This window comes from Heloderma suspectum, chromosome 5, assembly GCF_057233095.1.
Source record: "Heloderma suspectum isolate Gila_16-S chromosome 5, 16-S_ref, whole genome shotgun sequence".
Lineage (NCBI taxonomy): Eukaryota > Metazoa > Chordata > Lepidosauria > Squamata > Helodermatidae > Heloderma > Heloderma suspectum.
The window spans coordinates 162,562,934-162,577,306 of NC_139462.1; the positions used below are offsets into that span (position 1 = coordinate 162,562,934).

General features: G+C 41.4%; 1 protein-coding gene and 1 non-coding gene across 3 annotated transcripts in view; one reads left to right on the plus strand and one right to left on the minus strand.

Moving 5' to 3' along the window:
• The window catches only part of SACM1L (SAC1 like phosphatidylinositide phosphatase), a 35,242-nt gene extending 24,627 nt beyond the window's left edge, over positions 1-10,615 (minus strand). Inside the window, exons 1-3 of one of the 2 annotated variants that reach the window (XM_084858128.1) lie at positions 10,469-10,615; positions 1,858-1,955; positions 444-518 (exon numbers count right to left, since the gene is read on the minus strand). In XM_084858128.1, coding sequence (XP_084714254.1) covers positions 444-518; positions 1,858-1,955; positions 10,469-10,512 — 217 coding nt within the window. In that variant the 5' untranslated portion in view covers positions 10,513-10,615. Of the gene's footprint in view, positions 1-443; positions 519-1,857; positions 2,101-10,468 lie in introns of those variants that run through there. The other variant, XM_084858127.1, reaches the window with a different exon arrangement.
• Positions 10,616-11,032: 417 nt separating this feature from the next.
• On the plus strand, positions 11,033-11,105 carry TRNAR-ACG (transfer RNA arginine (anticodon ACG)). Its single transcript has one exon. It is a non-coding gene; the product is annotated as a tRNA-Arg (tRNA).
• Positions 11,106-14,373: the final 3,268 nt, after the last annotated feature.

Consider the following 14,373-nt stretch of genomic DNA (forward strand, 5'->3'; position numbering starts at 1 on the left):
AAGATCACATCAGGGAGAAAAATTGTATCTCAGCCTCGACATGCTGCTCACATGCAAAAAGATTTTAAAAACTTTTTAATAAAAGGCAGAGCATTAAAATATGCAGTATTGAAATGGCACCACCCCAGTACCACATGATCATTCTTAGTGTGTAATATCACTTTTATTATAAGAACTCCAGAGAGCTGTATTAAAATTACATTCCCATAAAAATACTCATTTTAATAAGTCTATATAATTGGAATTCCGACTCTCTTCCCTCCCTCTCTTTCACAAATAATCTGGTTTGTGTGCTGGAGCCAGGTTTTGTCACTTTAAGTATGCCCAAGCTGCAGTTTCAAACTTCTCACACATGCTTTTCTTCTCTACCCCCACCTCTCTTGAGTAACAGTTATCAGTGCAGCAACTGCAATTTTCTTTCATTTCTCCAGGAAGTCTCATACCTGCCACTAGACGGATTGTTCCCAAAATACCATATATTTGCCTGGTAACTGCTGAAGGCGGAACATCTTTCTTAACTGCAAAGGAAAAACAGCATGAATTGTCACAGTACACCAGCATTATGTCTGTATCACACACAGCCAAGCAAGAGCCAATAGTATGATTTAAACCACATTGTGTGCATAATTAATAGCTTACTACTAAAATTAAAACTGAAAGCTTGCTGGTGGTCAATTTATCATTAACATTTTATTAAGTGCCATTCACACAGTAGACCAGATTCTTCTTTCCAATACAGACTTGTGATGTTGAAACATCAAGATCAACATTGAACTAGGTTGGAACCAGACAAGGTCATACTTAGAGCAGACCCACTGAAATCATGAATAACTTACACTCCTTTGATTTCAGTGTAAGTACCCCAAGTATGACTCAGTGTGGAACCAACCCACTGTCTAGCTGACCTCCATTCCCTGAAGACCCTGTATATATATATGTGTGTGTGTGTGTGTGTGTGTGTGTCCCCGCGCGCGTGCATGCATGTGCTTTTAAAGAACTTTCATCAGCCCTAGTGGTGATTGATAATAACCAAAACACAACCAGAATAATGATAAGGGGGAAAAGCCTACTGGTATCATCTACAAAAGGCCTTTAAGGTGCTGGTTGGGAAATGCTGGGAGTCGTAAGATTTTTTCCGTCTAAACATGCATAGGATTGTACTGTTAAAGCATTAAATATGCAGCAACACTACTGAAGTTAAAAAACATAACGATTTCATAATTTAAGGTATTATCTAGACTATGTAGCTAAACTGGTTTAACAGTCCTTCCCAGGAAACGTCGAGAATTATTTCAGGGGAGGGGCTAGGAATGTCAGAGCTGTCAAGCTGCTCTAACTGCAACTCCAGAGATTCTTGGGAAACCCACAATGGTTTGTACAGATCAAGTATAAGACAGATATATTCTGAGTCATCCTTGCTTCTTCCTTTCTGCACCAAAGATGCATTCAGTTCTGCATTCTCTTTTTCTGTTGACATGACTCAGCCAAGAAGTGTGATATTTCTACACCTAAAATGAGCTGGATCAACTTGCTGCTTTAACAGTTCATGCTAAACAAAACTTTCCAAAACATTTCAGTGCAAAGCTCATTATTTAGGCAAAAATTGACAAGTTTTAAATTCATATTCAGACAAAATAGCTTCTACAATTTGGATTAGATTCAAATTTTCAGAATGTGCAAGTAAATTAAAAAACATAATTGTTTATGAATGTATTGGCAAATTACACAATTGTAAAACAGGGAACATAATGGAGATGTTATTAATATTAGTCAGATTTTGTTGACAATGTTACTTTGTAGGTTAAAGATTCTAATGCCATACTAGACAGTTTTGAAAGTGATGGTGAAGAGAGATACCTGTAAGAGTGACCTCTGTGGAAACTCTGTCAATGGCAAGTACATCATCTGCTCCATTATCACAAGCTTCCACATAAAACTTTTCTGGCGTTATGTGCCTAAGATGTAAGAAATATGCAGAATCACCACCAGACAAGCAACAGCATTTTGAAATATGAGGGTCCATTATGATTCATATTATTACTAGTAGCTGGGAAGCAATACTATACTCCCATGTTGCTGAACTGCAAACACAAAAACAAAACAGCATATCTGTTGCCTTTTACATTGTTTACAATGAAGAATGCAGACAATCCTCAGATCTGATTACTCTGAGCTAACTTTGAAAACAAGCTGAAAAATTGAAAAACAAGAGGAACCCTCTTCTTAAAAGTCCAGGATCTCTGACATATACAGCCTCCACTTTATCACTTATAGCCACTCAGTTAGGGTTTACCAATTCTGCTGCCACATATCTCTGCACCTTCCAGTCTATATCCCCATGCTTTGGTTTGTCTCTCTACTTGGGTGTATTCCTTCCCTCTCTTGCCAAGACTGTCCTAGGTACAGTACAGAGTATACAAGTGATAGGCTGATGTATCATAATGGCTGAGAACTATGAGATTAGAGGTCTTCAGTTTAAGTATCACTTCAGCCATTAAATCACTTGGTGTCCTTGGACAAGCCACCAAGAAGTAAAAACATACTTTAAGCACATTTTAAATACCACAAATCTTTTTAATGCTTTCATTAAAACAAAAAGGCATTCTGCCTAGAATAGCACATAGTAATAAGTAACTGAATTATGTTCTTGAGGTCAGACTTAAGATGCAAATGTTGTGAGAGCAAATAATGCAATCTCAGTTCCATATTTATAGCAAACAGCAGCTATCCAACAACAAAGAAAGGGCATCTCACTTCCATTTTCAGTATACTGGAGTCCTTCTTTTTATTAGTAGCAGAACAACTGAAGTTTTGACAGGTTCAAACAGAACAATACAAGATGAGAAGTGGAAATGAGTAGTCTTCAAGGGGTTGAGATACAAAATAAGCTTTGTTAAGCAGTAAGATTGATTAAAAGCCCAGTGAGATGTGTGTGTGGAGAGAAAAACCTTGGAGTAGAACTACAAGAAGAGCATACATATAAGAGAGCTCCAGACATCTTCATCAATTATGCTGACAGAAGCCCCATTACAAAGCACTCAAAACTAAGGCCTGACAACAGAGAGGATCACTGACAGGGCAATTAAGCAAGGTTAGCCATGTCCATGCTTATGAGCTGGAAAACAGGGAGGGAAGGCACTTGCAGCTTAATATTTCAGCCACCTGATTCTGCATTCTCTTTTCAATAGCAAGTTTTTTTCAGATAGCATTTCTCAGCTTCCAGGCTTTCTAATTTCCTCTCCTACCATCTTTTTTCATTCCCTTGAAGCAACGACTAGAACAAGGGACAGGATATCAAACAGAGATTTAAAGATGTGAATTAGAAGAATTGTAAAGCACACCTAGAAAAGTGCTAAAGAAAAGACAATAAAAAATGAAATTGGGCTGGCAATTCCAAAGACTCTTAGCCTCTTCAACTACTTACCAAGGTTGCTTTAAACACTATTTTTTCCATAGGTGCAGAACGAATTAGGGCTGATTCTCCATGTATGGATATCACTCGCAGTTAAATATTTGAACTGGTGTTTCAGGTGGTATCAGCCATATGAACATCCTGTCTGGCATTTTGCCACATCAACTGATTCACAAATGCACACCAGTTAACATTGCAATAATTGAATAAATGAACATGCATAAGTGACTGCACCCTCCATCTACTGCTGCCTTCCCCAACCTGTTTCCCACCAAATGTTTTGGACGGCAACTCCCAGCATTCCTGACCATTGGCCAGCTGGCTGGAACTGATGAGAGTTAGTATTCCCTTAGTATTTCTACCCAAAGAAATATAGTTTAATGGTTCCCATCATCCCTGAATGTCACTAGTTATTCAAACAAGTTTTAGTTGAACATGATTGTTTATTCTTTTTACTGCTAAACAAGATACCCACAAAACCATTACTTCTTTCTTAAACAATAATAAAAACCAGCGTTTGCTCTTGTAACAGAGATGAGCATGTCCTTTAAAATCAGAACCACAACTTTCTTCAAACTTGAGTTTCCTACAGACTTCTTTGAATAAACTCAAGATAAATATCTAATTCTAGATCAAAATGAAAATTACTTAGCATTATGGTGTATACAACACTGAATATTCTGGAAACAGTTAGAAGTCATAATCTGTTGCCAGTGAGAAAATAACACACAATCTCACACACGGGGTACAGGTGTGCTTCAAAGACAAACCACTTAGAACAATTAATACTCATTTGGGATTAACATCTCTCAACCTTGCTACCAAAAGCACCTTGCTATTTTTCCCTGATTAGAAGACAGACATTACAGCCTCACTCCTTGATGCTGTAATGGCATCTAAAGATAGCACTGCATTCAGTATAATTTTAAAACCCCTTTAGCGCTTACTGTGCCAACTTTGATTTCAGTAACATACACATTTCTATCTTAAATGCTCAATATTATTCTAATATAGGAAACTCCTTGATGCCAAGTACCATATATTGTTGAGAGAACAATCCAAAACAGGCACATGCTGTGCTGGGCAGTAGTACTTCAAGTTACCCTCAAAAATTTGTAAGAGAAAAAGGCCAGACTACATTAATATTTATACAGCACTCTGAACATGGGCAATTCTAAGAGTTCTGTAACATGTAACATTTGAACTCTACTTGTGCTGCTGCAGTTATTACATTTCCTCATATATGAATTTAATAATTTTGAAATGCAAATCCCTCTGAGTATGCCTAATATAGCTAATCTTTTTTAAAAGCAAAACAGCAACTTTTAATAAGAAAAAAATACAATCTGATATATTTGCACACTCAGTTCCTCTGATTTTATTATTTATTGCATTGCTATACCGCCCCACAGTCAAAGCTCTCTGGGCAGAATACGAAGATTAAAAAACAGTATACGAAGTTTAAAAACCATTTACATAAAACACAAACACTATACACGAAGACAACATGTATCTAAAAACAACTTTGAAAATCAACCATAACACTGATGCAGGACCAATTATTAGGGTAGAGATGCTAATCAAATTACTATGATTGAAAGAATACCCTTATATCTGATAACAAAGGCAAACGTGAGAGCTCCCTGTTCTCCAGCTCTGCAGGAGTCTTCCCAATTTAAACTGTTCTTCTGCCAGACAGGCAAACAGATTGCAGCAGCAGGACATCCTCAAACCACATGCTGCCTCCAGGTTGCCCATATGTGCTCTAAAGAGCCAACATGGCAAGTATTCACCTCCACTTTCCTCTCTATGTCACACAGAAGGAAGGAGAAGGGGGCAGCAAGGTAAAGGAGATAAATTGGGGCCAAGTGGGAGTCAGGACATACAACAGGACATATTCCCATTTGTTATATTGTGGTTTTAATGTTCTATATATTTTAAATTGTTTTATTGTGTGTTGTTTGGTTTTAGTTTTTGTGAACCGCCCAGAGAGCTTCGGCTATTGGGCGGTATAGAAATAAATAAATAAATAAAATAAACAGGCATTAGGGACAATGGTCTGAGTCATAGATAAATTGGGGCCATAAGAACCCAGAGATTGTAAAGTGGACAAGTACTGTTATACCATGCTAGAGCCAAGATTGCAATGGCCTCTTATGAGTTTAGGATCTGGAGGACTTAGATTTCCAAAGTGATACACCACCTTTAAAATCCAGGAGACTAGCCAGAGACATATAGAAGATGCATTTTGCCACAGAATATAATGATATTCTGGGATACTGGTGAATCTCACAAGTGAAGAGTAAAGAGGCAGAAGTAACTGACACAGTAACTCCATGTAAAGCATTTCTACAAATTCTTACTTCACTTTATTAATAAAGCTACATGCAAGATTAAGTCCTACTTTGCATTCCAAGTTTCCCTACTATTTGTGGCAGCTTCTTAGGTTGTGCTCCCAAAATGGAAAAGGTGGGCAAGAACAAGAATTAGGATTATCTTTGCCAAGGTAAAAGGCAAGAATCTTCCTCATCACCAAAGAAAATAATGTTAGTAATTTCCACATAAAATTATGTGCTTTCAAGTATGAGGACTTGCTAATGGAGATGAAAATAAATTATCACACAATTGAATCTTTGGACAGTGGAGTAACTATTACCAAGATAAAACTAACAAGAAGATTTCTATGTTGGGTTGATGGCCACAAACTCTGACATCATTGCAGCAAAGATGAAAACATTTTTTAAAAAACCATGATTGTTTCAGACTACTCCTGGTTGAGGGAAGGGAATAAGGAGAAGCACAAAGCAAGGCACACATAATCCACAGTAAGAAAACAATAAAATAAATTTCCACCACTGCCTCATTCCAAGTCCCATGGGAGCAAAACAAATAAAAAGATCTTTAGTAGGGGAGAGGAACAAGAAAAGAATAATTCAGTTACTTCGTTAAAGGGATTTCTTCCATTTACCTTGCGTTGTTGCAGTTTTGCTAGCAGCAGCAGTTGTAAAATGCAAGAAGGTATCATGTTGATGTGAATAATTTACTTCACTTTACCAAGGCCTAAATGGGCTGTAACTCCTACTCTAAGAATGGGTAGGGAACACATACATGTACTAATTTTAAAGAGGCAGTAACATACCATCATGGCATTTCCTTTTTGAAGAGGTAAGGCAGGCTGCCAATGCCACAAGAGCAGGCTTATAAAGTATCCATACAAAGCTACTTTATTAGGTCTGCCCATTTGAAATGTAAGACTATTTATCCAGAGTTTGTCATTTATACCAATTCTGAATCTTTTAATGTGCCAGAAGTTATTCAGATTCCACCACTGTCCTATATATGTGCATATCATTGCACTGATATGTATAGGTAAGGATGACATTTTTGCTCACACAGCATAATTAAAGCAACGTCTTCATTCCAAAGGCCAACATAAAACCCATATCACACAACTAGAAATGCAAGTTGTAACAATAGTATAACTCCCTTTCATATGCACTGTATTTGTTCAAGCTCTCTACCTCAGAGATGCCTACAGTTACACCCTCATCAATGACATTTACTGCCCAAGAATGTGATTCTATAAACTCATAAAAATGGATGGGTAGGAGACCTGACATCAATACCGACACTTCATGACAAACACTAACACAGCACCACCCGTGTGTTAGTGTTTGAAAATGTTGCATCACAACTGCAACAACAATGTTGCATCACAACTACATATTATTTCTGTGTGGCACAACTATGCTGTACTAGAGCCTACACTGCTCTTATGGCAAGGCAGACAAGCCTAACAACTACCCTCAACGTTTAGTAGCTGTTATATTATAGTTTCATTAACTGTAGAAGCAGCAGCCAGCAATTCCAGCAACTGGAACATGCCTAGATTGTTATGAAGTGAAGTAAATGCTCTGCACTGTACTTTTACTTCTAAATTTATGTTAAGAGAATGCTATTGTATTGTTTGAAATAGCATTTCTACTGACTTCCGCCAAGGCCTCATACACACAAAGCTAATTGCTAGTGAATTAATGTGATGATATCGGTATATTACTGACTCTAGAATAACTAGCGTATATTCCTTAATTTACACTGGATTGATTGATCTAAGTACTTATTAACTTGGAAGGTGGAACATTCCATTCTAAGATTTCACTGCATCACTTGAGCACTGGAAACAGAGTTGTAGAGCAAGGAGAAAGTACAACAAATTCTTAAGGAACATACAGCTGATAACCAGTATTGCAATGCTGAAACAACCTTTCCACACTGTAATGCTGAAACATTAAAGTCAATTTCTCTTGTTCTTGGTTTTACCACAGAGGAAAAGCAGAATAAAAAGCCAATGAACAATGGAATTAGAGAGCAATCCTATGGCCACTAGACAGATAGAGGGCCATGGGATTTTTTGGTTTCTGGGAACCGAGTTTGAAGCAAGGGCTCTGAGCTTGGTTCCCAGAAACCGCGCTCCCCACCCCTCTCCATCACAGGTGGCACAGTTCTCGCCAGTCTCTGTGCTCGGAAATGGAGCAAGGAGAGGGAGAAAAGGGAATGCTCCCAGGGGCAGGTAGGGGAGGAGACCACAGAAGCCTCTTTACGAGGCTTACTATACACCGTGCAGCTTCCCCCACTCCTGCTCCAACATGCCCCAGCTAGACAGCTGAAATCGCATGTCTATCCAAAAACGCAAGGCAGCTGGAGAAGATTCCCTCCATACTCTGGCTGCCTTGCATTGGATAGGCGTCGGCCTCCTAAAGCTAACTTTATATTAAAAGCTGCTTACATATTCCTCCCATATGAGCAGATGTTAAAACTTAAAACATATAGCAGGGCACATAAGAAAAAAATTCCCACCAGAAAAAAGTGTCAGTTTAAGTAGTTAAACTAACACCAGTGGAAATTACATTTCTGCAATCACCTATACAACTTAAGTACTGGAAGTCTTGTTTAAAACACAAACATTATTTTGCTACAATACACAGGAAGACAGAAAGCCCAAGAACAAAGATAGATTTTGATTGATCACCAGACTCATTAGTTCATTCATTATTAAATACACTGACTGCATAATAAAAATAACAGCCTCCGTTTTCCTGAGAATTTAACACTAACTTTGCGCTTCTAAGTGCTTATTCGGAAGCTAGTTTCACTGATTCCATAAGACCTTTTTTTCCATGTACATGTGTGTACAAGATCAAGATGCCGGCTGTCTTTCTAGCCAGTGTTTTAAAAAAACCTCTTCCTGAGGTGTCCTGAGTCACAGTTCTTCTAAGGACCACATGTTCCCTCCCCTTGGCATTTCTAACACAGTTGGGCAAACTTTCACTTTAGACACCAGTTATCTTGTTCTTGCAGGTTACAGTTGAACAGAATGTGAGCTAACACCCTCTCCTCTTTAATTCCATTGTAAATAAAAAGTTACTAGGAAAGAGACTGGTGCAGGTTGTTCTACTTTTCAGGAGTTACAGTGAAAGGAAAACTTTATTTGTGAAGGATATAGAGCAGAGATGGGAACCTGTGACCTTTCAGATGTTGCAGGACTGAAACACCCATCATCCTGTCCACTGACCATGATGGCTGGAACTGATGGGAGTTGAAGTCCAACAATATCTGGAAGGCCACAGGTTCCTCACTCCTGATATAGAGAAAAGGTCAACAATGGGAGCAGTGCCACAAAGAATGGGCATACAGCATGGAAATGGATAAGAAGATAAAGCCAACTGAGAAAGTGCTTGCATGTAAGAATTTACATAAAATGTGTGCATTGATAATATTCAGTATGCTTTAAACAAAACCCCTGGATTTAGGATGATCACACATTGTTACAAGTTCCTACATGGAGAGTCTCCATCTTTTTTTTTTTTAATAATATGCAACCCCCTAGGTCTGATAACAAACTCATCACCTACAAAAACATTCCCCATTCAGACGTGTTGGACTACAACTCCCAGCATCCCTCAGCTTTGCTGGGGATACTGGGAGTTGTAGTCCAACACATCCAGAGGGCACCAAGTTGGGGAAGGCTGATCTACAACATTCCTAAATAAAATTAGAGTTAGCCCCTAAGGTGCTGCAGCCCAGGTGTTATCAGAGTGCACACTGTTTGGTGGCAGAGGCCACTGAGTTTGGGGGCAGGGTAAAGGAGTAAACGAGGGCAAAGGCTGTTTCCTGTGGGGAGATGAATCAACGAATAAAATAAAATGTGGTTTTAAAAGGGAGAAGGAGAAGCCAGACCAGGGAAGAGACATTGTTAGAGATCCCATGCCAAAGATCAAGCTACTCTGGGGTGGGAGGTGTTTCAGTGAGGCTAATATGTTGGAGAAGGAAAGCAAACCAGGCAATGGGGGAGCTGAGTGGGATGCGTTCAGTTGGCAAGCAGGGAAGATGGAGTGCTTTTCAGCAAACAGCTGGATTTGATATTTTAAAAAATGGGGAATCTACCATCGTTTGCATCTTTCTTCTTCCCAGCAACCCTTGGGAGGGTCCCAGGTATAAGATGAAGCCATCTCAGTACCTGGTAGAACCTAAGTTGAACGCCTGCAACCTCCTCTCACTTTCCATCTTAAAACTGTAACCGACTGCAGACTCCAGGGCCTGAACATCAGCCCCTTTCTCCCTCCACACACACACACACACTTTTGCTTTGTTTACCAACTCGCCCGAGGAACAGCCCTGAAGAACTCGAAAGCTCGCACAGCACTTCGCGACCTCTTGAGTTGGCTTGAGTTAAGAAAGTGCTACACTAATCCGGATTGTCGCATTTTTCTCTCTGGGAAAGGCTACGTGCCTGAAGCGCTTTGCCTGGGGCGGCTGTATAACGAAGGGTGGGCTAGTGGGTCAGAAACAGGAGAGCAAGAGCCAGTGGACCGTGGAGGCCAAGAAGAGGCCAAGAGGGACGAAGGAAACGGTCGCGGCGGAGAACGCTGTGGGGAAGCGAGGGGGAACCGGCGGGGAGGGGAGCCTCGCTATGCAAGGGCTTTTCTCTCCCCCTTTCTGAGGTACAGAGGAGACGAGGAAGAGCGGGGTTTCCCCTCCCTCTCGCCGGTCACTTACAGCTTCAGGTTCGCGTAGGCTCCCGCTGCTGCCGCCGCCGCCATCGCCCCCTTCGCCGCCGCCGCCGCCTGCTATTGCCGCTAAGTGCCGCCCGGCTCCGGCTTTGCGTCACCTCCCCCACCTCACCTGACGGCCGCGCTTGGGCCTGCAAGACGGAACCCCGCTTGGGACAAACCTCGTCAGAAAGTATTTCGGGCCCGGCGGCGGGCGGAGCCATGACAAGGGGAGCTGCGATTGGTGGAGCCTCGCCACGCCAACCCATGCTCAAATCGGAGCGGGAGGGGGAGAGAATCAGGATTGTGACGCTAAGCTCGAGATCCGGGCGACGCCGAAGAGAAGCCGTCCCGCGATTGGCCGGAGCCTCATTGTAACTCCGCCTCTTACAAGTAGAGCGGCTTATAGACGGGGCACTGACGGGTGAGCGGGATGGAAGAGGTTGAGGAGGGGTTGACTGGGGGTTATCAAGTGTCCCCGCCCATCGCTCCGCCTTGAGTATATTCACGTCCCTTAGAAACGCAGCAAGCGAAATTTAGAATGTAAGCGAAGAAACCTTTTGAGCAAGCAGGGCCAGTGGCGCAATGGATAACGCGTCTGACTACGGATCAGAAGATTCTAGGTTCGACTCCTGGCTGGCTCGGTTCTAATTTTTTTTTAATTAAACCCCTCCTTGATTCATTAAGGTTGATTTTTGGTAGTTCTTCTAATAGTGGTTGCACCATTCTCATTATTATAGGCAGCTATTTATCTTATTCCACTTGTAAGTGGATAAACTTGCCAGATACTGTTTCTACATCTTGCAGTGCTTCACCAGCCATCACGCTGTCGTCGTGTATTGTTCTATGTCTGGAAAAGTGCTCGTCGTATCCCTTACTGAATTCTGGTGGCTACTAGCCCACAATCGCAACTATCATATGGAGACTCCTGCTTTCGCTTTTTTATCAATGAAACTTTATCTCTGGTAAAGCACTGCGCTAAAAGTGGTGAACCAAAACTCTGATCCAATATACAGCTTGCGCCCAATGGTGCAGAGTTTGAAAAAGGAGTAATTTCATACTGCTTACCTATGTGAAATTATTAGCCTGCTGCAATCCATAAATTACTGAAGACAATGCATTTGTAGTTAGACCAGATTAGTCCGCTGATAGGAAGAAAGTACCAATTTGCTTGTTTAACTCGCAAACGTGGGTTGCTTTTCAGGAGCTCATTGTGATGAATTGTGGAACTCCTGATGTATATTCTCTCCAAAAGATCCCAATGTATTGTTAATGACCATGGGGAAAGGCAATGCATTTGTTTTATGATTGATGGACTGTCCTTAAAGGCCACTATAAAGAGATTTGTGGCATCTTAAAGGCTGACATTGACATTTATTGTGGCAGAAGCTTTTGTGGGCTTCTACCACATTTAGGGCCCAATCCTATGCATATTTAGACAGAAATATACCCATACTGGCTGGGGAATGCTGGGAGTTGTAGGAGTTTTTTTTCTGCCTAAACACGCATAGGATTGTGCCTTTAGGCTTGAAGGTGCTCAGGACTCTGTTGTTTTTGCTGCTACAGGCTATCATGGCTAGAACTAAAGGTCTGTAAACAACCACTTAGTTGCTATGGTGGGAATCATTTTCCTGTGGGGTTCCACTCTTCATGAGTACTGTTGTTGCTTACTGGCTTGGATCCATCACATCTGATTGTGTAGGACCTATAAGTTGACTGTAGGATGTGCTGCTGCTCAAGCATTTCTGTAGAATGTGGTGCATATGCTCTGCATTTCACAAGGTATACTGTATGTACATGCAGCATCTCATATATACAGCTTGCACCATTGAAGTGCTTATGAAATTGATACTTAGAGTTTTGTTGCTGAAAGACCAAAGGGCAGCGTACTATATGACACAGTAACCTTCCTGGTCAGTGTAATTCTAAAGCTAGGGGAATGGGAAAGTCAGTGTTCAGGTGTGAGCAATGAACCAAAACTATAGTTTTGCTTGCTGTTGCCCATCATTGCTTTCTTTTGCAATGTGGAAGTCCTTGCACCACAGCCATTATGACTGGCTTTGCACAGTGATTAGACCTATAGTCTGTGAGGGTTTCACAAACACACTGAGGTATTTCTTACATTCCACTCTGTTCGCCTTAGTTTTAACTTGACTTCCTAGTAAATAGATATGAGGTCTGATTTATTGCAAATTTGGTATCAGTTATAAAATATCTATCGGCAGTTCTCCATTTACCCCTCTAAAACATAACTTTAAACATAGAATCATAGAGTCGGAAGGTGCCTCAAAGATCATCTAGTCCAACTCTCTGCTCAATACAGGGTCTGCACTGTAAGGCGCAACCACAACATCCCTGACAGATGGCTGTCCAAGCCCTGCTTATATACCTTCAGTGAAGGACAGGCCACCACCTCCAGAGGCAATCTCTTCCACTGCTGAACAGCTCTCACAAGGGCTAGCCCAAGGCATTTTGCTGCCTGGGGCAAAGAACAAGATGGTGCTCCCTCCCATTCTATCTAAAAATGCCAACTGGACTGGCACTTGAATCTTCAACACTGGCAATGGTACATTGTCCTCCACCACCCCTGCAGATGTCAGGCTAGCTGAGGGGTTGTAGGGCAGGCCTGCAGCTCTCTCCTCCAACATCTTGCTGCCACCTCCCCACATCGGCTGCCTGAGACTACTGCTTTGCTCTGCCCTGGCTCTATCTGTTAGGAAGTTTCTCCTATTGTTTAACCAAAATCTGCTTCCCTGAAATTTCCACCTGCTGGTTCTCATCCTGCCTGCTGAAACAACAGAGAACAAGTCTGCTCCATCTTCTGCACGATAGCTTTTCAGATATTTGAAGACTGGTATCATGTTTAAGCCTTTCTCTTCTCTTGGCTTGGCTAAACATATCCAGCTCTTTCAACTGTTCCTCATATGACCTGGTTTCCAGACCACTCACCATTGTGGTTGCTCTTCTCTAGACATGCTCCAGCTTTCAATGTGCTTCTTAAAATGGGGCACCCAGAACTAGACATAGCACTCCAAATGCAACCTAATGCAGAATAGAGCAGAACGATTACTTCCATTGATCGGGGCACTAGGCTTCGGTTAATACAGCCCAAGATTGCATTAACTTTCTTAGCTATCGCATCACACTGCTGGCTGATGTTTAGCTTGTGATCCACTAAAACACCTAGGTCTGTTTTACAAGTGCTGCTGCCAAACCAGGTCCCCCCCTATTCTATACTTCTGTCTTTTATTTTTTGTATATAAATGCAAGACTTTACCTTTATCTCTGTTGAATCTCATTAGATTCTAATTCTAAGAAAAAAGTTTGATGTTCTTTGCTACTATGACAGATGCTGTGACCAGGGAAGGCATGAACGACATCTACTCTGGATATCCCCAAAATGGATTGCCCTGTCCTGTGGGGGTATATGCTGCTGCAGCCATATTCTTTGTTGTTAATAGTTTATTAGATTTGTTTCCATCTTTCAGTACAATACAAACGGTAACACTTCCGGTGTCTGCCTCCCCCTTCTCCAATCCCTCCCCTTTAGGTTTCCTCTTCCCTTCTTCATATCGCCCTGTATTTAAAGCGTAAAGGGTTCACGTAAAAACAATTAAGCAAAATTGGTTAAATAAATAGTTACATAGAAGCAAAACATAAGGGGTGGATGCGCGGTCATATTCTTGAGCTCTCCTCCCCTGCTCCAGGCGCGGGAGACTTTTGGGATGGAAACATGCGTATCATGCCTGTGTCTAGACATCCTGCCCAAAGTGTCCGCAGTTTCCCCCAAATCGCCAAAGGAAACGGGACTGGCATAGGCGCCTCCCAAACGAAGAGCGAGAAAAGACAAGCTGGTGATGGGTGGCAGATCACCACCTTCTCTCCCCGTGAGAGGCCCCCGGTCTATTTTCC